The 22,567-nt window shown below is 38.8% G+C and overlaps 1 protein-coding gene across 1 annotated transcript in view; it reads right to left on the bottom strand.

The window, feature by feature from the left end:
- Nucleotides 1-14,491, bottom strand: part of LOC122100114 (serine/threonine-protein phosphatase with EF-hands 1-like) — a 29,981-nt gene extending 15,490 nt beyond the window's left edge. Inside the window, exons 1-6 of the mRNA XM_042670531.1 lie at nt 14,394-14,491; nt 12,249-12,309; nt 8,200-8,363; nt 7,524-7,638; nt 5,237-5,283; nt 2,204-2,370 (exon numbers count right to left, since the gene is read on the bottom strand). Of these exons, the coding sequence (XP_042526465.1) occupies nt 2,204-2,370; nt 5,237-5,283; nt 7,524-7,638; nt 8,200-8,363; nt 12,249-12,309; nt 14,394-14,399 (560 nt within the window). The 5' untranslated portion in view covers nt 14,400-14,491. The remainder of the gene's footprint in view (nt 1-2,203; nt 2,371-5,236; nt 5,284-7,523; nt 7,639-8,199; nt 8,364-12,248; nt 12,310-14,393) is intronic.
- Between the last annotated feature and the right edge of the window lie 8,076 nt (nt 14,492-22,567).

Here is a 22,567-nt window from a genome sequence, read left to right as displayed (position 1 = left end):
TTCCCTGTCAGGCTTCTACAGTATAATTTATGTTTTCCAAGATGAATTCCTGCTAAACTCATCAAAGGTGTCCTCATTAAAGGAATGCTCATGACCTAAACTTTCTCATCTTCTCTGAAACACTAAATATTCTCCTGGAAAACTACTGTTAAATTTTGTAAATCAATTCTTGTGGTTTTCCTCCTACCATCCTAGCTGGTATGAAAATTCTTTGCCTTAAATGGTAGCATTCCTTCCAATTTTGTCCTAAGGCATCTCTTCTCTTTAATTTCTTCCTGACAATCTCACTCCTTTCTCGAGTAAAGCCTTAGTTCCTACAAAGTGACACACCGGACTATATTTCTGACCTCCAGACATCTATACAAAACAGTCTATTCAACAGCAATATAAATCAGCTTACCTCAAACTGAACTCATCATTCTCCTTCAAGCCAGCTCATCCTTGATTCCTCAGTCCTTCAAGAACCTGCATTGCCCAAATTCTTGAATCTATTTCTCTGTACCTCCTTTGCCACACTCCAATGGAAATTAGAACCATCATCTATTTCTTCAACTATTCCCTAACTGACCTCCCTGTGTGCACTCTACCCCATTGAAACAACCACAGAGTTACAGTATTCTTCAAAAATATTCTGCCATCATTAGAACAAAGCCCTCATATTCCTTTGTACCGTCATACCACTTCTTACATCTCCAACCATATCAGGTACCATATCCTATTTCCTCATTCTATGTGTCTATGTTGCTAAACTTCTTTCAAATTAAAAAGTCTTGCTTGTCTTAAACTCTGCAATAAGTTGTGTCCTCACTGTGGGACAATGTTACCTATCTTCCCTCTGTGCTTCTCTCTTAATTGACTAGGTCATCCTTTCAGGGTAAGTGTCAAATTTCTATGGGAGGGGCTGGGAAGGTGGCTCAGTGGTAGAGTGCTTGCCTTGTATGCCTGAGGCCCTGGGTTCGATTTCCCAGCACCACATAAGCAAAAAGAAAAAAAGACGGAAGTGGCACTGTGGGCTCAAGTGGTAGAGCACTAGCCTTGAGCTGAAGAGCTGAGGGACAGCACCCAGGCCCAGAGTTCAGGCTCCATGACTGGACCCAAAAAAAAAAAATTTTCTATGGGAAGATTTTTCATTACCTCTCAGACAAGGCTGAATCCCCTCTACCCTTCAAGTCCTCACACTTGAAAAACATGTTCAACATGCCTTTCTTACTGGTGTAAATTATATTTCAGGACTATATCTCTGTCATTGACTACAATAGGCACTATGTAACTATAACTGTCTAAAAAAATAAGTAAATGACAAATGGAATGGGCTAGGAATGTGGCTTAGTGTAGAGTGCCTGCCTAGCATGTATGATGCCCTGGGCTCGATTCCTCAGTTCCACATAAACAGAAAAGGCCGGAAGTGGTACTGTGGCTCATGTGGTAGAGTGCTAGCCTTGAGTAAAAGAAGCTCAGGGTCAGTGCCTAGGCCCTGAGTTCAAGCCCCAGGATTACTAAAAAAAGGATAAATGGAATGCTAACATGCCATTTCAATAGCACTGTTGATCTATTTTATAGCTCAGATAATACTCCTTGCATTATGTTATTCATAGTCTCAACATTTGCATTTATACCTTGAGGCTGCAACTGAAACTCTAAACTAAGGGCAGGTATCAAAACCACCTCTCAAAGGAAAAACCTGAACTCTGAACAAAATATCCAATAGCCTAGAACTAAATGTGTGAGATATGCCATAACCTTTTCTTACTGCACCAGAACAATCTTCTTTTCCTTTTCATCTGCTTTTCACAAAATAACATGAAAAGGAAAAGAAGAATGAAGAAAACCTTTATCACTTATTGTACTTTCAGAAAAAAATTCTTAAATCAATTAATGGAACTTTATTCCACAAATCTCCAGTGTGTGCTATGTTACAGCTATTCTCAAAAGTGTACATGAACTTCTAGGCCAGAAGCAATGACTATTTCTTTAAAGTCACACATCAGTATGAAATTCGGAATCCGTTTCTCAGATAGTATCTGAGGCAAATCAAGAGAATAGCTAACAACAGAACCTGCGACATCTGCAAACCTGGCCTAACAAAAATACCTTCTTCCTTGGGATTTCCCATGACCTCTCCTTCTTTACTCTCACCCATAACTCTAGTGGGGGTATTTTCTAGAGTGAGAAATAGAAGATAAAATATAAAGGCCAAGGTTACCTTATATTCATCATAAAATCTTCATGGTTTCCTCTGTTCAAGTGCATATTATTAGGGTAGACAAGAAAGCTCACAAATAGGATCATTAGGATCTCTATAGAATTTTTTCCTCGATCTACAAAGTCACCATTAAATACATAAGAGTTGGTTTCTGAAGGAAGACCATTCTGTGGAAGAAGGAGAAAAAAGTTAAAATCCCCACCCCTAGTTGGGCTCTATATCTGTGCTTTTATATTCAACAGTATTTGTTTTATGACATTGGATGCCCCAATGTTTAGTGAAAATATGTTAATTTTTCTTGATGGATTGGTCACTTTATGAACATAAAATAATCTTTGTTACTTCTAATTTTGGTTTGAAGTCTGCTTTGTCAGTTATCAGTCTACTGATTGTTTTTGGGTTCCATTTGCTTGGAATACCTTTTTTAAATTTCACTTAATTTTTTAATTATTATCTTTATTTAAGTAGTTGTACAAAAGGTTAGTTTTAATCCAACATGTTCACTTGTGAGTACAATGCATCTTGATCAATGTCACCCCTTCCATCATTCTCCCCCATCTATCCAACTCTACCCTTCCCCACAAGTTACTTGCTTCCATTTTCACATATGTACATTGAGTATTATGGCCATATTCTCCCACACTTTCTCTCTCCATTCATCTGTCCTCCCTTAAGTCCCCACTCTCCCCCATCCTGCCGCTGAGAGACAAAACATGTTTCAGCTTCCTGGCATTCATTTTGTTACACTGTTAGTTAAAAATTGTTCAAAAGAGTTACATCATGGTAATCTACCTCTGCATATAGTCATTTTTATTATGCATCGTCATATATGCCTGTATTTCAGATGTAACTTCCACTTGATAGAAAACATGAATTCTTTGAGCCTGACTTATTTCACTAAACAATTTTTCCAAGTCCATCTATTTCCCTGCAAATTAATATTATTCTAATTCATGGATACATAAAATTACATTGTGTGTATGTACACATACATATATCACATTTTCTTGACCCATTGGTCTGTAACAGGGAATACATATAGAGAGAGACAGAGAGACAGAGACAGAGATAGAGACAGAAAAAGTGTGTAAGTGTGTGTGAGTCATGGGACTTGAGTTCAGGGCCTGAGCACCGTCCCTGTGCTAGTACTCTACCACTTTGAGCCACAGAACCATTTATGATTTTCTGGTGGTTAATTGGAAATAAAGAGTCTCACAGACTTTCTCTGGGCTGGCTTCACACTGCCTCCTGAGTTGCTACCAGTTCATGTTATTGGGAATATATTTTCACTTTAATCCTGTTTGTCTTTACCAGTGATATGTATATTGTAGGCAGCAAGGGCTTGGGTTGTTTTTTAATCCAATCTGCTACTGTGTATCTTCTAATTGGGCAATTGAAACCAATGATATTCAGTGTTAATACTGAAAGCCATGTAGAAATGACTGTCATTTTTTGCACTCTTATGTTTGCATTCTTCTAATGTTTCATCTAGTGAGATTTAATATATCCATGTTGTTAAATTTGTGTTTTATCATCTTCTCCTCTGTAAGATTTCTCTAAGTATCTTCTGTAGTGTTTGTATAATGGTCATGAATTCCTTGGATTTTATTATGGAAGGTTTTTACTTCTACTTCAATTGTAAAGGATACCTTTGCTGGATGCAGTAATTTAAATGGACATTTATTTGCATCAATTGTGAGGAAGATAGAGAAGGCAGAAAATTTGGAACTTAGTATAGGAAAGCTCTTTCATACATAATTAGCATATTTTTATGTGACATGTACATTTCTGAACAAAGTAAAAGTAAGGATGAGTGCAGGTGGCTCATGCCTATAATTCTAGTTACTCAGGAGGCTGAGATCTGAAGATTGTGCTTCAAAGACACCCAGGGCAGTAAAGTCTGTAGGACTCTTGTTTTGGGGGGTTTTATTTTTTGTCAGTTGTGAGGCTTGAACTCTGGGCTGGGTTCTGTCCCTCAGCTCTTCAGCTCAAGGCTAGTGCTCCCCACTTCCAGTTTTTTGCTGGTCAATTGGAGATAAGAGTTTCATGGACTTTCCTGCCTGGGCTGACTTTGAACTATGATCCTCAGATCTCAGCTTCCTGAATAGCTAGGATTTACAGGAATGAGACACCAGTGCTAGGCTTCTCTGTGAAACTCTTATCTCCACTAAAACAACCAAAAAAGCTAGAAGAGCTATGGCTCAAGTGGTAGAGCACTAGCCTTCAACAAGAAAGCTCAAGGAGAGAACCCTGGCCTTGAGTCCAAGCCCTGGAACCAGCACTTAAGCAAACAAACCTGGCATGGTAGTACATGTCTGTAATCACAGGTATGCAGGAGGCAGGGATTAGATGGTTTGAAACCAGCCCAGAATAAAAGTTAGTGAAACCTCTCTCTCAAAGAACAAGATGCATGTGCTGGCTCCGGCCACTAATCCAGACTATCCAGGTTGCATAGAGCATTGTGATATGATGCCATTGCGGTAGATGGAAGATAGACACCATTGAGAAATAACTAAAAGCATAAAAGCCTCCAGACACGCCTCAAGTAATGTAGTGCTCTAGCCTCATTTTATTTTATTTATATACAAACAAAAAATAAAAGACTACTTCCCTCTTTATCAAGTACACTTCACTTAGAAAGCATAATCACAAGTTTCTGTAGTGTAGTGGTTTTCACGTTTACCTCTCAGGAAAGCATAATCACAAAAACAATCAATTAGACCTAAACTGGTGGCTCACGCCTATAATCCTAGCTACTCAGGAGGCTGAGATCTGAGGGTCGTGGTTCAAAGACAGCCCAGAAAGAAAAGTCCATGAGACTCTTATCTCCAATTAACCACCACAAAACTGGAAGTGGTGCTGTGGCTCAAGTGGTAGAGCGCTGGCCTTGAGCTGAAGAGCTGAGGGAGAGCGCCCAGGCCCATTGTTCAAGCACCACAACCAACCAACAAAAAAATTAATACTGTCATCTTCCCTTGGACTACTCCCCACCTACCAATAAAAGTACAAATACTTAGCAAAATAATCATTTACCTTATGGAAGACCAATAAAAGATCATCTAGGTGTCCATGCAAATCACCTGAAATGCAAATGAAAAAAAATCACTATTCTGTAGGAAACAAGATGCAATGCTTATTTTCTTTACAGAAATTTAAACATTCAATACTCCAAATGTTCTCAGAACATTGAGATTTTACCCTATGATATTAATTCAGCTCATAATTTGTTTTCATGTTACTATTTTCTTCTGCTCTCCTGTAGGAGGGGGCAGTATATGCTACTATTCACTCCAGTATTTGCACAGATATTCATGTACTCTGAACCAAAAACTATGATGATGGTTATACTTTCACAATTTTATCAATCCTTATTTTCTATAAAATGAATACTATTTTCACCATTCTTATTTTCCAAATGAGATCAAAAGTAGCTAAGTAACTCTACATTCAGCTACTCAGCTAAAAAATATAAGGGCTGGAATTCAAGCCCAGCAGCACTTTTCATAATTCAAGCATTTAGAGTCTAGACATGGCGGTCCATGCCTGCAATCATAGTACATAGAGGCTGAGGCTCCCAAATGCCAGGCTTACAAGGGCACCATCATACCTGGCTAATACATGACACTTGAAGAGTTTTAGACAATAAGCTCCAGCAAAAGCATATATAATTTAAACTTTGTTAGTAGATAACTGACATTATTTTGATGAGGGAGAAATAGGAAATAAATATGATATAAACTAAAGGAAACCATACAAATATATCAAAACATTGATTAAAAAATAAGAGTGAGGGCTGGGAAGGTGGCTCAGTAGTAGAGCGCTTGCCTTGCATGCATGAGACCCTGGGTTCGATTCCTCAGCACCACATAAGCAAAAAGAAAAAAAGCTGGAAGTGGCACTGTGGCTCAAGTGGTAGAACGCTAGCCTTGAGCTGAAGAGCTGAGGGAGAGCGCCCAGGCCCAGAGCTCAGGCCCCACGACTGGACCCAAAAAAATAATAAGAGTGAGCTAGGTACCGGTGGTTCATGCCTATAATCCTAGCTACTCAGGAGGCTGAAATCTGAGGATCTCTGTTCAAAGTTAGCCCAGGCAGGAAAGTCCGTGAGATTTTTATCTCCAATGAACCACCAGAAAAAAATGGAATTTGCTCTGTGGTTCAAGTGGTAGAGTGCTAGCCTTGAGCTGAAGAGCTCAGGGACAGCACTCAGGCCTCGAGTTCAAGCCTCATGACTGACACAAAAAAAGTGACTATGTGACTCTTGTGATATTTCCAGGAAAATATGTCTCTTTCTGCGTCTGTGATGGCAACTAAAGGTATAATGGCAACTAAAGGTATAACACAGGAGCTGATCCCACTGTGTTGTGGCTGTTACGTATAATCAGATAGTAAGACTAACCCTGGCTTCAGAGGCTTCCCAAAATGGAATGGCTTCGTAAGCCTTATGGCCTCCAATTCTTTATTCTTTAGGCCATCATGCTGAGATGTACCATATGCTAGAGAGCTGTAGTGGCCCCATTAGGTTGGAACTGAACCTTGAGATATTTCAAAAATCTGAGTCATGACATTTCCTGAGGATGTACTGCTATCATCACTATCAGATGCTAGACATGGAAATGGTTTAATTAGATTATCAAATTGACTTTTACCTGTCAGTATAAAGAAGCAAGTTCAATTAATCTGGAAAATAACAACCAGTTTGATAACCTAAAGGCTTACTTAGAAGTTAAGGGAATTGTTCCTTGTATACACCCCACTCGAAAACATTTACAAGCCCACTAAGCACCAAATGTAATGAATTTCAATGTGTACTGTTTCTTCAAGCAATAGCCTGCCAGGTTAGACTATATGATACCAAAATCTCAAATCTTGTTATATAGAAGAACAAGAAACAGATTTCTGGGACATTCACACTCTTTCAAAAGCTGCAGGGACCAAGTAAGAAAAAAGTCTAAAACAGTAGTCAAGGACAGAAAAGAATTTCATCTCAACCCTGCCTTGGGTTCTCTTCCCAACAAAGTGACATGAAACGAAGATAATCAGAGCTAGTCACGGGGAAAAGAGGCTTTCTCCACTCATGGATTATTTTCCATGTTAAATGTTATCCATTCTTTCATTTCTCACATAATTAATTCCTACCAGCTGGTGAAATAAACACAAAATAAAGACAAGATGGGTAACAATAGTATTATAGTAGATAATCTAAACTAGCATTTTCCCCTAACCCCGTTCAAATGATGCACTTTTCAAATCAGGTAAATGATACAACACAGGATCAAAAAGCTCCTGAATATTCATTTGAAATTTTTCCTCTAAAACTTACCACATATTGTTATGTCTTTGAAGGGAGAAGAGTTGGTATATGTCAAATTCGGCATTTTCTTCAGGGCTTTCTTGGTTTCAAATAGCACCTCTAAGACATAGTGGGCATGGAGTACCTGTGAGGGGAAACCAGAGGAAATAGACCTAATGAATACATAGACACAGACACATAGAAAACTCTGAAAATGAAGTAGATGAAGACATTTAGGCCGATGCATTTCAAGATACCCTCTAAATGGTTCCCAAATTGATGGTTCTAGCAAAGTGTATGGCATATTAAAAAACCCGCAGGACGTATTTGTGACTGACTGAATGAGTGAATGTTCTAAATAATCTTCTTGCTTCAGCCCCCAAAGGCCAGGCTGACAGGGGCATCATCAGACTTGGGTCAACCATAGCTGGGTTTTAGAGAATTAGCTCCAGCAGTAGCATGTGGAATTTAAACTAGTTGACATTCTTTCCATGTGACAGTATGGGAAATATGAGATGTTAATATATTTGCATGTTCTTCATGAATATCCATTTGCAGAGTAATTCTGGCTATTCTTGGCCCTTAACAGTCCAGGAAAAGTAATGGGGGAATTGATGCTCACTTGCCCTAAGGAAGTATGCAGCCAAAATAATGACAATAATCATCAGTTGAAAATGAAAATCAGGGCAGCTTCTGTTCAACTTGCCTGTTGGTTTTTGTAGGCCCTAATAAGTACATCAATATCACTAAAAGTGAAAGGAAATTTTAGCCGAGGACCATTGTAGGACTGGGGAACTTGTACCATCTCCACATTGTATTGTCTGTCCTGAAATTCCCGGAAGTTGTTTTCAATATGTTGATCTGCTAATACTGGAAAAGGAAAGACAAAGAGGCACCAGAGTGAGAATCATGATTGCTGTACTTCAATTTAGCAAAGATCTTATATACTTAAGCCATGTAAGACACCGTGCTAAATGTTATGAATATCAAGATATCGCATATGGGGACAATCCTGAGGAACAACTGATTCTGGGATATTCACAGATATCATTCCCCCTCCCATCTCTTCCCACAAGTTACATAAGCCATTTTCTACATACTGTATACTGAATAGCATGACTGCATTTTGAACCCATTTTTAATGTGATTTTCAGCTATTTTCATCAAGAGTCGATTTGCTCATCCCCTCAAAATGGGCTGGGCTTATAACTTCTGTGGGCCTGAAAAATATGGAAGAAGGGATTGTACCAGTTCCACACTTAGGTCTCAGGAAGCTGTGTATAGCTCCAGGCTTGCTCTTTTAGAATCCTGCCACAAGGCCTACGTTAGCCTACCAAAAGGTCAAAACCATGTGGAACACAGGTGAATCATCCTAGCTGAGGCAATACTATATTAGCCAATAGCTAGCAAATCTCAAGTTGATCATGAGTATACTCCAGCCAAGAGCCCTAAAACTGACAAATCAAGTACACCAAAATCTCCAGAAATACTCAGCTAATCTATAGAATGGTTAGGAAAAAAATGTAGTTAATACACTATATTACTACAGTAAGTTATAACTGACTCAGAGGATGATGACATATTCAATACTAACTTCTTTCCAAGACATTCCCTGAAAAGTTTCTATCATATTGAATACTTACAGAGGTCCTGTTTGGAACATATGATGTTAGCACAAGTGGACAGAATAAATTTTTTCACTATCCAGCTATGTAGAGAAATTACAATTAAGAAAAACTTTTTCTAAAGTAGGTCATATTTGGAAACTTTCAAAATTGTTGTATCACCCACAATGTTTTTGATGACCAGACCATAGTATTTGATAACATGTGGATTTTAGGATGAAAAATATCTATCTTCAATTTTATTAGAAAGAGGCCATTTTTCTCATCTAGATTTTGTTTGAAATTTATAACAATTACTTCAAGCTAAAGAATGTTAAAAGCAAACAACTTTCCACCCACTCATCATGGTTGGGTAGTTAACTATTCAGAATGTTTTGATGAAGGGGTTTGGAATTTTTTTTTTTTAGTGGGAGAGCCCTTGCCTGACAAATGCAAGGCCCTGAGTTTGGTCCTCAACTCTGAAAAAAAAAAAAAAGAGCAAGCAAGCTTCAACAAGCCATTACATGCTTTAATTATGTACATACATATGTACTTAGTGCAAATCATGACATTAAAATACCATCCTTGCCAGGCACTGGTGGCACATACCTGTAATCCTAGCTAATCAGTAGGTTGAAAAGTGACAATCATAGTTCAAAGCCAGTCTGGTTAAGGAAAACTCCAATTAAGGGAAAAAAAGCCACAGCTGGGAAGGTGGCTCAGTGGTAGAGCACTTGCCTTGCATGCATGAGGCCCTGGGTTCAATTCCTCAGCACCACATAAGCAGGAAAAAAAAATGCCGGAAGTAGCGCTGTGGCTCAAGTGGTAGAGCACTAGCCTTGAGGTGAAGAGCTGAGGGACAGCGCCCAGGCCCATAGTTTAGGCTTACGACCGGACCTCCCTCCCCCCCAAAAAAAGAAAAAAAAGCCAGAAATAGAGCTATAGCTCAAGTGGTAGAGTGCTAACCTTGAGCAAAAATCTCAGGGTCAGTGTCCAGGCTGAGTTCAAGGTCCAGGATCAGCACCAAAAAAATTGTTATTTTTTTCACTCTGTTGAAGGGTACGTATCAGATTACTTAAACCTAACTAAGGTATGGTTTAATTAAACCAAAATTATTAGCTCAAATGAAAGAAAAATGGGCTTTTAGGTCTATATTCACTTCCAAGATAACCATAGGAAGATCTTTTTTTGTGTGTGTGTGAAAATACTATACAGAGGGGTTACAATTACATGGGCAAGATAATGAGTACATTTCTTATCAAGCATTGTAACCTCCTCCTTTGTTTCCCTTCCCATCCTCCCCCTCACCCAATCCTCCTCCCCCACCACCACCAAAGTTGTAAAGTTCATTTTGGACATAACGACTTGTACATTTCATTGTTGCAATGAGTCCACCTATATCTCTATTTAAACGATTTGTTTTTTCCCTTCCCCTCCACAAATTATAGCAACATCAAATACAGTGAAAGCAGGGGTTATAAGTGGGAGGGACATACAAAGCAACAAAGAAATAATCTTATGAATGTGTTAGAAACAATCGCATGAAAGAAAAAAACATTTGAATACATATCTTAGGGTTCATTTCCCTAACATCAACTTATTTGACTTTTTCTGCTTGACTCAGACATATACTAGTTATTGCAAATAGGGAGACCATGGGACCTATGTTTCTTTGGGCCTGGCTTACTTCACTTAATATAATTTTTTCCAAGTCTTTCCATTTCCTAACAAATGGGGCAATGTCATTCTTTCTGATGGAGGCATAGAATTCCATTGTGTATATATACCACATTTTCTTGATCCATTCATTTACTGAGGGGCATCTGGGATGGTTCCATATCTTAGCTATGATAAATAATGCTGCAATAAACATAGTCGTGCTGGTAACTTTAGTGTGGTCTTGTTTGTGACCACTTGGGTAAATGCCCAAAAGTGGGATTGCTGGGTCATAGGGGAGCTCTATGTGGAGTCTTTTGAGGAACCTTCATACTGCTTTCCAAAGTGGTTGAGGAAGATCTTAATTTGCAGGAAAATGCATGCGTTGTGAATAGTTGTAATTTTAAAACTATTTGTACTACACCTATATTGCCAAGTCTCTGGTTCACAGTAGCCAGGTAGATGATAGAAAAAGAGTGAGGTTATAGTTATTTAGTCAGTTTTTGCTGCTATAATAGAATACAGCAGATTGGATAATTTGTAATGTACATAAATGTATTCAGCTATGGGATCAGGAGACTGGAAAGTCCAACACCAAGGGAGCAATGACTAGTGAAGGCCTTCTTGCCATGTCATAAGTCAGAACATGCATGTACAAAAAAGAGATGACAGGTCATTTCATAAGGACAACACTGTCTAGGCAACAAATTCACTCTCACGATAATGGTATTAATCCATTCATGAGGACAGGGTCTCATGCCTTGATTATCTTCTAAAGGTCCAACTTTTCTGTACTGTTGCAACACATGAATTCTTGGAAGTAGGAATATATTCAAACCAAAGAAGACACACAGACACACAAGAGAAGAAAACAGAAGTATGTCGGTGTCAGTTACATTTAATCTGCCATTTTTAATCTGACCCACCATATGAAGTATTCCAAATATTTTGATTTCTCAGCAGGAGAGTTTTTGAGTAAAAAATTAGATCATACTTCCTAAGCTACTGTTCTGTATCCAAAGATTGTGATTCAAGAGAGATATTCAGCTAATGGATGCTGAATGAAATCTGTTCTCTTTTTTTGGGTCCGGTCGTGGGGCCTGAACTCTGGGCCTGGGTGCTCTCCCTCAGCTCTTCAGCTCAAGGCTAGCGCTCTACCACTTTAGCCACAGCGCCACTTCCAGCTTTTTTCTTTTTGCTTATGTGGTGCTGATGAATCGAACCCAGGGCCCTCAGGCATGCAAGACAAGCGCTCTACCACTGAGCCAACTTCCCAGCCCATCTGTTCTTTTTTTTGAAAAGTAAAAAATAATAAATCAACTTAGCAGACACCATACAAAAAATCCAGTCAAGGTGATTTCACTAGTTGTGAGGTGTCACATAAAGATAGGAGAAAGCTGAGAAATGAAAAAGATAGCCTTCTAAAGGAACTGCATTTCTTAATGAGAATAATTCAGTATCTAATGACTAGTTCAAAACATAACTTTTTGCTTACCTCTATTTTCTTTATATATAGGTGTATAATTTTCCAACATGAAGGAAAAGATACTCGATAACTGGATAAAATAAAAATGTATAAATCAATTAATGAAGCCCAAACATCTACTGTGAAAAATGCTGCCAGTTCCCTGCCAGTTTTCTACTCTGAGGCATTCACCTACCTGCTGCTACAGAGGCTCAGGTGCCACACATCCCTGCCCTTGTAGATGGGCAGCACCATACTAAGCAGCACGGGATATTACACGTCCATCTCTGCTGGCAGGATGGCCATAGACAACAAGTGACAGAGGCAAAAGCACAGCAGCCCCTTCCCCCACCTTCTGCCTACGCATGAGACAATCTGTAATTCATTTCACACTTGAGGTCTCCCGATGAAATCGGGCTGAGTCATACTTCTCTGAAAGCTTCCCCTGCCATCCTAGCTTGCTTTCCTTCCTCACTCCCTTAAAGGTTTCTCCTGAGAACATTCTTTCAGTCTCAGTAAGTCGCTTATATCAGACTCTGTCTCACTCTGCCTCCAGGAGATCTAACCTAAGATAAACTTTTTGCTTATCTGTATTTTCTTTATATCTATCTATCTATATCTATCTGTAGGTATATATAGATAAATAGATAGATAAATCTATTTATACAAATCTATATCTATCATATATATATATATATATATATATATATATATATATATATATATATATATATATATATATATATCTCCAAGTGGGACTGCTGGATTAGTTGTGACTCTTTTCTCTTTGATGGTGAGATTAAGTAGTGTTTAAAAAGACAGCCAACTGCCGGGCACTGATGGCTCACACTTGTAATCCTAGCTACTAAGGAGGCTGAGATCTGAGGATCGTGGTTCAAAGCCAGCCCAGGCAGGAAAATCCGTGAGACTCTTATCTCCAGTAAATCACCAGAAAACCAGAAGTGGCACTATGACTCAAATGGTAGAGCGCTCACCCTGAGCTGAGTTCAAGCCCAGAGTTCAAGCCCCATGACCGACAAAAAAATTAAAAATAAAAGACAGCCAACATTGCGAGCTCTTAATCAGGAAAAAAAGGATTCTTTGACTAAGTCCCAGTGTATCTTTTTAAGAGCAGACAAGAAGAAGCCCACCCATTTATCTTGTTTTCAAACACCAACTATTTTTTAAAGATTAGAATCTGTTACTAAAAGTGACAAGTCCTTCTTGACATCCATATTTACCCATCAATACTACTCCCAGAACTAACCATAGCAAACAAATTTGCTGGATACCTCTTTCCACATTCTCCCTGTGCGTTTAATTTTCTTTCACATCTGTGGGATAAAGTCTACATGTGATTCTACAAGTTCATTTTCTTCATTAACAACGATACTGGCCCTCTGTCTGACATCTTCTCTACTGCTAAAAGTGCCCTTTTATTAGCGAGTATTAAAGAGGGATTTCTGAATTCATATTGGAGGCTTTAAAAAGGTATTCCTCCCTCACACATATTTTTTTCTTATAGAACTTAGGTAAATTTATTCACAGGAAATTCTTTCATTTTTTTTAATCTTAAAGTATCCTTTCTTTCCATAAAGTAACAACTTTAGTTCCCACTAGGGCACATACCCAAAAATAGGATAAGGCTATCTCTATTACTTAGCTAGATACTATGAAGTGCTCTGGAAAAAAATCAACTTCTAAACTGGAAACCACCACTTTCTTCCCAAATGATAGTCTCTAGTATTAAGAAAATGTGGCTCCTTAAAAAAACACTAGTTCGAAGACAGTGTTGGGGGGGGGGGGGGTTCGGTCGTGGGGCTTGAACTCTGGGCCTGGACACTGTCCCTCAGCTCTTCAGTTCAAGGTGAGCACTCTACCACTTGAGCCAAGCACTACTTCTGGTTTTCTAGTGGTTTTCTGGAGATAAGAGTCTCAACAGACTTTCCTGCTGGGGCTGGCCTTGAACATAGATCCTCAGACTCAGCCTCCTTTGTAGCTAGGATTACAGGCGTGAGCCACCGGCACCCAGCTGATGCTACCGTCTATATTAAAGACTCTAACCAAAATTCCTCAGCTTAAAATGGACCCAAACTTCCATTCTTTCAACAACAGGAGGCAAAGAGAAGCACTTTAATAGTAGGGAGCAGAGAGAGACAGCCTTGCAAAACAGACCTGCATTTGCCGTTGTTCATCAGCATATTCAAGGGACTGGAATACGGCAAGGGCACAATACTCTCTGGCCTTCAATCGAGCTCTGTAACCTCGATACCTCTTCTGGATGACCAATGCAGCTTTCACCACTGCAGACCCACAGGATATGAAAGTCAGAAAAAATACAGTTAACATGCACACAAATACATGCTTCAGTAAAAAATGAAATCATTACAAGATTCCAAAATCATAACTACACAAAACACTATAACAATGAGTGTGATCATATGTCTCTCCAAGTTATTTACCTTGCATAAACTCACCTCTCTCAATCCAAAATCTGGGCCAGTTACTTTATCCCCTAATCCTATCATATGTTCCCTCCCTTAGCCACTATTTACTGAATGCCTACTATGTGCCTGGCACTAGCTGGACACTTCACATGCATTATCCTTTCTACTCCCCCCATACACAGGAGGAGAGGGGTGCTCATTCCCCCACTTCCATCTTTGCCTGGCTCATGTTCAACTCCTTGCAGGAATCCCTACCCCAATTTCAAAAGGAAGTCAGTGCTTAGTTTGGTAAGCAAGTAACACATTCAATGTTCTCTGTTCACTGGACTTTTTTTTATTAGTAGTTGTGAGTAATACGTTTTTGAAAGTAGACAGCCATGCTTAGTTATCTGTTTTTCTGTTTTTGGTCAGTACAGTACTCGGGTTTGAACACAGGTCCTAATTTGAGTGGGTTTGAACCCATACTGACTAAGCATAAATTCTACTGCTGAGCCTTAATTTTAGCCCTTTTTTATACTAGTTAGTTTGGAATGAATGAATAAACATAATATGACATTCCCACAATGGGGTTATTTAACAATATAAAGGAATGAAATACAGTTACATATAACAACATAGATGGAAGCCATGAAAAATACAAATTTAGATAGAATGCAGCCAGGAACTGAGAGAAGAAGGAAATAAAGAAGGGCTCAGAGAAACAGCGCGCAGGCCCAGAGTTCAATCCCCATGACCCACCAAAAAAAATAATAAATTCAGAAACTGTATAATCTGAGTGTGCCCTTCTAAAGCAAGCTCTCTAGGTATTGCTAAAGCTCCTCCAAATTAGTTTCCCATCATGCATTCTAGGCCTACTCTACTGACCAGGGGTTTTTATCAAAATTTCTCTGTAGTATACTGTCTCAAGACTTTTGGGGGTGTTTTTCTTATCTGGGGAACCTCAAAAGTAGTCTGACCAAATCAATTTATATCTTTTAGTATAAAAGTCAGAGCACAACTTTCTGTACAGTCTTCCAGATATATCTATTTTTTTTTGGGGGGGGGGTCGTGGGGCCTGAACTCTGGGCCTGGGCGCTGTCCCTCAGCTCTTCAGCTCAAGGCTAGCCCTCTACCACTTGAGCCACAGTGCCACTTCCGGCTTTGTTTTTTTTCTGCTTATGTGGTGCTGAGGAATTGAACCCAGGGCCTCATGCATGCAAGGCAAGCGCTCTACCACTGAGCCACCTTCTCAGCCCCTATATCTATTTTTTCATTACTACCATACTCAAAGTTGGAAGGATTCAACTCTACTAAAGAAAGAAAACAAAATGAGCAAAAATAAGGCTGGGGCATAACTTAGTGGTAAAGCATGTGCTTAGCATGTCTTATGCCCTAGGACTAAATATATATGTTTATATGTATTGCCTGTATGTGTACACACAGCATGAGCATATTTTTAAAACAATAACTTTAATAACTAAGTTTTCTGACCAAGACCTGGCCCAATTACATATTGAATTAATTAACTCTCTTATCCTTTGAATTATTTTAATTTTGGTAATTTTAATGTTTACCATGTCCTTTTTCTCTATATCATAATATCAAAAATGTTTATAAAATCAAGTCTAAAGGCAAAAGAAGCCTTATGGCATTCTACTTTAGATCATTCAGGGTCACTACAAATCTACTACCCACATACTACACGCTCTGAGCATATTTGTTCAGGAGAAGAGAAGAAGAAGAAAAGGAAGAAGGGGAGGAAAAAGAAGGGGAGGAAAGAAAGATAGGATTATTTTGGAATGATATTTAATAGAAGAATCAGGCATTTAAAGCTGCTGAAGAAGCCATTAAAAGTATCTAGTATTTACACAATATGAGAGGAAGTTAACAAACTTGCCTAATGCCACACAGACCTGCGGTTGTCAAACTTTATTATCTATTACAATCATTCCTCTGGGTTTTATCCCTTCCACCTTGGCTCAATGGGGAAAGGGACTCCTAAAATTTCACATTTCTGGTTAGTGAGTCTTCAGGTCTGATCTGTAAGCTCAGCACACAATGTATCCTATACTAAGTCCTTCTTCAAAGAGCTTTACTTAGTCATCTCTGGAAGCTTCCAGAGGAAAATTATAGAATGATGTATTAACAAGTTACCTTGACAACCACACAATGTAGGATGTAGACATGATAGCAGCTGCCAACGGAATGTGAGCAACACAATCTAGATGAGAGACCTCTCATCAGGCAGATTCTACGTTCACTTTTTCTCTTGCCCACCACTGACCCTTATCAACCATTTTTGTGTTCATAAGCAGGGAAAATAATGAACAGTTTGTTTCTTAGGAGAATGTCAAAACTACTAGCTAAAGCATAGCCGGAGAAAGATCCATAGCTTTCTTCTCCAAAATCTACCTACTACTGCTTTAGATGGCTAAGAGTTCACAGGCAAGCCTTTGGAGGACATTTTTAAAGTATTTTGTTTTAGGAAACTTACTCTCACTTTGGTTTCATTCATGTATTCAACAAACAGTTGTGCATCTATTTTGTACTCAGTATTGTTCCAAACGCTTCAACAAGACAAACTGACAACAACTAGGCACCGGTAGCTTACCCTGCCATTCCAAGCTACATAAGAGATTGAGACAGGAAGGATCGTTGTACCAGGACAGATAGGGCAGAAAAGACTATGACAGTATCACTACAGAACAAAAACCAGATGTGGTAGAAAAGATTGTGACATTATCTCCAAGGAGGGAAAACTGGATGCAGTGGCACACACCTATGACCTCAGTTATGATGAGAAGCCTAGAGTAGGTAGATTACTGCTAAGGCACACACAAAGGTGGGAAGAGCCTATCAGTAAAAAACAAGGCTGGAGGCATGACTCAACCATATTACACCAGATTCACTAATGCAAGGCCCTAAGTTCAAACCCTACTTCCAGCTAAAAAAAAAAAAGCCTGATAGCCAGGTGATGGTTGCTCATGCCTGTAATCCTAGCTACTGGGGGGCTGAGATCTGAGGATCATGGTTCAAAGCCAGCCGGGGCAGGAAAGTCCATGAGACTCTTATCTCCAACTAACCTCTAGAAAACCAGAAGTGGCGCTGCAGCTCAAGTGGTAGAGCACTAGCCTTGAGCTAAAGAACTGAAGGGACAGCTCCCAGGCCCAGAGTTGTTCAAGTCCCACGACTGAAAAAAAAAAAAAAAGCCTGACAACCATCTTGATGGTTCTAGCCTGATAAAATTGAGTAATTTTACAAGAATGTGAAAGTGCAAACGACAAGTAGGTAGACTATGAGAGGAAGTCAGGAGTAGGTAAAGATGCCAATCATTGGGCTTCAGTACAAATGGGGTATTGTTGGGGCAATGGGATCCATGTTGTGAAACAAAATCAAAATATATCACAGATACTGTGTGTGTGTGTGTGTGTGTGTGTGTGTGTGTGTGTGTGTGTGTATGGATGGATGGTTAGGATCCATGTTGTGAAACAAAATCAAAATATATCACAGATAGTGTGTGTGTGTGTGTGTGTGTGTGTGTGTGTGTGTGTGTGTGTGTGTGTGTGTGTGTGTGTGTGTGTGTGTGTGTGTGTATGGATGGTTAGAATAATGAAACCTACCAGTGCTTTTCAATGTACAGGAGAAGGGAATAAGGGAATATAACACTGTGAATTAGTGCAAAATGCACTGTATACATGTGTGGAATTTTCATATGAAACCCCTTTGTACTACTTATTACTGAACACTAAACAATACATAAAATGTGAATGACAATATTGAAAGGAATTATTTCAGTGGAAATATCTTCATAAACTACAAGGCATTAAACTAATATTAGCTTCCACGGACTGGGAATGTGGCTTAGTGGTAGAGTGCTTGCCTAGCATGCATGAAACACTGGGTTTGATTCCTCAGTACCACATACACAGAAAAAGCCAGAAGTGGCGCTGTGGCTCAAGTGGTAGAGTTATATTCTTGAGCAAAAGAAGCTCAAGGACAGTGCCCAAGCCCTGAATTCAAGTCCCAGAACTGGTAAAAAAACTAATATTAGCTTCGCTGTATAGAAGAGACCTACATTTCAGGAGTAGATGCACATCCTAGAGAAGAAATACGGTGTGGCTCATGGATCAGGTGCATGTAGGAACAATACAAAATTAGATTCTAAAGTCACCTTGTTTGGATTCCAATTCTACCTCCACTACTTAATAGCTGTGTGTATAAATCAGATAAAATCACAAAATCTTTGTGACCACCACTTGATCTACAAAACTAGTACGAATCATAATAGCACTGACCTTATTGGGTATATAAAAAATGAATTCATACATATTGTGGCAGTCACTGATAGTAGCCTAACCAATGTCCATTCTCCCTTTTGCCTTACCAACAATACCAATTTTGTTCAACAAAACTTGATTTCCTAGTAGTCCTTGAAGAGTGGATATGTGGCACCATTCTAACCAGTGAGATATAAGCAGAAATCTATTGGCTGAAGCCTTGAGGAAAGTTTCTCCCCAATAAAAAGGCAAAGTCTCAGCTGGTAGAAGCCTTTTCCAGTTCACCATTCCCCTATATTCTGCCTGGAAATTGGATGCAATACCTGGAGCTACATCAGCTATCTTATGACCATTAGAGAGAAAGCCTCACACTGAGAATAACAGGGAGATAAAAGGACAGGATGAAGCTGCTTTCTGCTTTCTTTGTTTCCTATTATGTAGGATTTTAAAAATAGTTTGCATTACACTTCTGCTATGAAATTTGATTGTATATAGCCAGATAATCTAACCAATGTTAGTACATTATAAAGTGCTTTGGGTAGTACCTGGGTCACAGGATTCAATAAATACTCATTATAATTATTACTACTATTATATTGCATCATATTGTGTTATTGAGCCAGCATTCTGTTAACAAGGTGACTAGCAAATATTCTCTTAATCGCTTTATAATAGAACCTTAATATTCCTTTATGAAATCATCCCCCCAAAGAGATAGCTCTAGTAAAGCACTTGAACATATGAAAGGCCCTAAGTTCAAACACAACTCAAAAAAAAATCCTTTCATGATTCCCAGTGCTGTGCTTTGAATGTGATAAATAACAATCACCTTTCTGAATATGTGTCCCAAATAACTTAAACCAATTTGCAAGCAACAGTGATTGCTCAGAAATAGGCAGGTAAACTAAAGCCAAATGCTAACTACATTAATGCTAACTACACAAATGCTAACTACACTAAGGCCAAATGCTAACTATACTTTTTTCTGACAAAAGAGTGTCTGATCCCTCCCCCATGGTATAACCCCTGTTTTCACTGTACTTGATGTTGGTATAACTTGTTGAGGGGAAGGGAAAAAACAAAATGTTTAAACAGGGATACAGATTGACTCATTGTAACAATGAGATGCACAAGACGCTATGTTGAAGAACTGTACAATTTAGGGTGGAGAGGGGTGGGAAAAAAAGAAAAAGAAAAAATTTAAAAGAGTGTCTGAGTGAGCACATAGGTAAAGACAAGAAATATGACTGAATCTCGGGGCTCCAAGAGAGAGTGCTGATACACAGATTCACTCATCTCCCCCAGTTATAGTTGTCTAAGCAAGGCTGTCACCATGAAGCTTGCCTAGAAGGTGAACTTATGCCTGGAGAAGGGAAGAACAAGAAGTAGTCAGAGAAAAGGAAATGGATCATAAATTTCTAGGTCAAATCTTACCTTGCAGATTTGCTAATCAGATTTACGTGAAATTACCTTTGCAGATTCAGTTTGGGTTGGAGCTTCTGTCACTTGAATGACAAAAGATCCTTTCAGAAATTGTTAGATGAAAAAATACATAATTTTAATGTATGAACAACACACTATAGGAGAACTTTTCACTCTAGTCCAGTTCATCAATTTAATAAAAACCTACTGCCAAGCACAATATAAATCCATATCCAAATTTTTCTCTAAGAGGAAAAAAAAAGAGGGATGGGAAGGGGAAACTGGGAAAAAAGGAAAGGAACAGGTGACATTGTCCAATAAAAAAATTTACTTATTACCTGACTTATGAAATGGTAAACCCTTTGCACAATGCTTTCATAACAACAACATTATTATTATTATTTTATTGTTATTGGTCATGGGGCTTGAACTCAGGGCCTTGGCATTGTCTCTGAGCTTTTTTGCTCAAGGCTAGTGCTTTACCACTTTGAACTACTGCACAACTTCTGATTTTCTGGTGGTTAATTGGAGATGAGTCACGTGGACTCAGTCCTCAGATCTCAGCCTCTTGAGTAGTTAGGATTAATGACATGAGCCACTGGTACAACATTATTTTTTTTAACTTTTTAACAAAATATTTTAAGCACTGTGGGAATTGCTTTACTTTGTTCAATTACCTTCAGTTACAAGACAGGATGCACTTGGGAGAAAAATCCCTGTGGATGTGACAAATGTGGGAAAGCCTTCACTTGTCCCAGTTCTCTAAAACAACATGAGAGAATCCACACTGGAGAGAAACCACAGATGCAAGGAATGTGGGGAGGCCTTCAGTTTTTTGAGTCATCTTCATACCCATGGAAGAGAAACTCTATGGATGTAAGCAAGTGAGGAAATATTTGCTTATTGAGGTGGCCTTCCTAGACACAAAAGAACTCACACTGGAAAGAAGCCCTACAAATGTGATGACTGTGGGAACACTTTCATTTGTTCTACTTACTTTCAAGTACAGTTAAGAACTCACACTGGCTAAAGACCCTATGGATGGAAGCAGTGCAGGAAAGTCTTTCTTCTGGTCCCCTTAAAAAACCATGAAAGGAGGGGTAATAGGAGGGTGGAGGGAGGAGGGGGAGATGGGAAGGGATGGGAAGGGGAAACAAAGGAGGAGGCAACAATGCTTGATAGAAATGTACTCATAATCTTGTCCATGTAATTGTAACCCCTCTGTATGGTATTTTCACAATAAAAATTAAATAAAAACCATGAAAAGCCTTTTCTGCCTCAAATCACATGTAAGAACTCACACTGGGGAGAAGCCTTCTGCATGTAAAGATTGTAGGAGAGCCTTTACTACATTCTTAAAACACATCCTTAAAACACATGAGAAAACTCACTTTACATATTGTGTAGGCATGCTGCAACTTTTGCCATAGTTGTGTTTTTACTGCATATGTACCACTAAAAATCATGACAGTTTGGGAGCCTGAGACTTCTTTTGAATCCCAGATATAACCGCTGTGTCATTTACTACCCCTTGAAGACTTACCATATCTTGTACATATTAAGTTTATTGCTATATAGATTACATCTTATAAGGATAATTGGAATCATTGTATTTCAGCAATAAACAAAGATCTGATGTTCATTTTGCTGTCCAGAAACACTATTTTTCAATAGTCAGACTCCATGTGTTTTGGAAGAGTGCTAAATATAACTTACTATTGTTTCATTAAATGACAAACCTGTTTGTTTTTTTTAAAAAAACAAAGCACATTTGATTTGCAATTGTGTCAATACATTTAAATTTCTTCCAATAGTCTCCATGATAGGCTTTTTCCACACAGATAAAAGGCAGGAGAGTTTTGTGGATGATATCTTATAATTGCTCCCATTTTTTGACCAACATAGGAAGCAAAGTCAGTGACTCTAAACCAAGTTGGGGAAGGTGGTACCGGAGGTTTAGGGAGAGAATATATGGAACTGACACAGGAAAAGGAGAGCAAATGGCCAGGAGAAATAGTCTTGAAGTTACTCTCCATGAATGGAGTCAAACAATGGTGAAATCCATGAGAAACAGGAGGACTAAAAAAATAAACTTTGAAGTGACTTCTAATCTGTTCATATAGTTTTCTCATAGTTGTTTAGATGCTAATGTGTATGCCTAGGGGTGCCAAGTATAACAGTGCCCATCTGAAGCACTATCCCTAAATCTTCATGGCTTCAAGAT

Source organism: Dipodomys spectabilis, unplaced genomic scaffold (assembly GCF_019054845.1).
Source record: "Dipodomys spectabilis isolate Male_0828 unplaced genomic scaffold, ASM1905484v1 ptg000564l, whole genome shotgun sequence".
NCBI classification, from domain to species: domain Eukaryota; kingdom Metazoa; phylum Chordata; class Mammalia; order Rodentia; family Heteromyidae; genus Dipodomys; species Dipodomys spectabilis.
The sequence above is the reverse complement of the archived record's forward strand: the minus strand, read 5'-3'. Positions and strand labels throughout refer to the sequence as shown.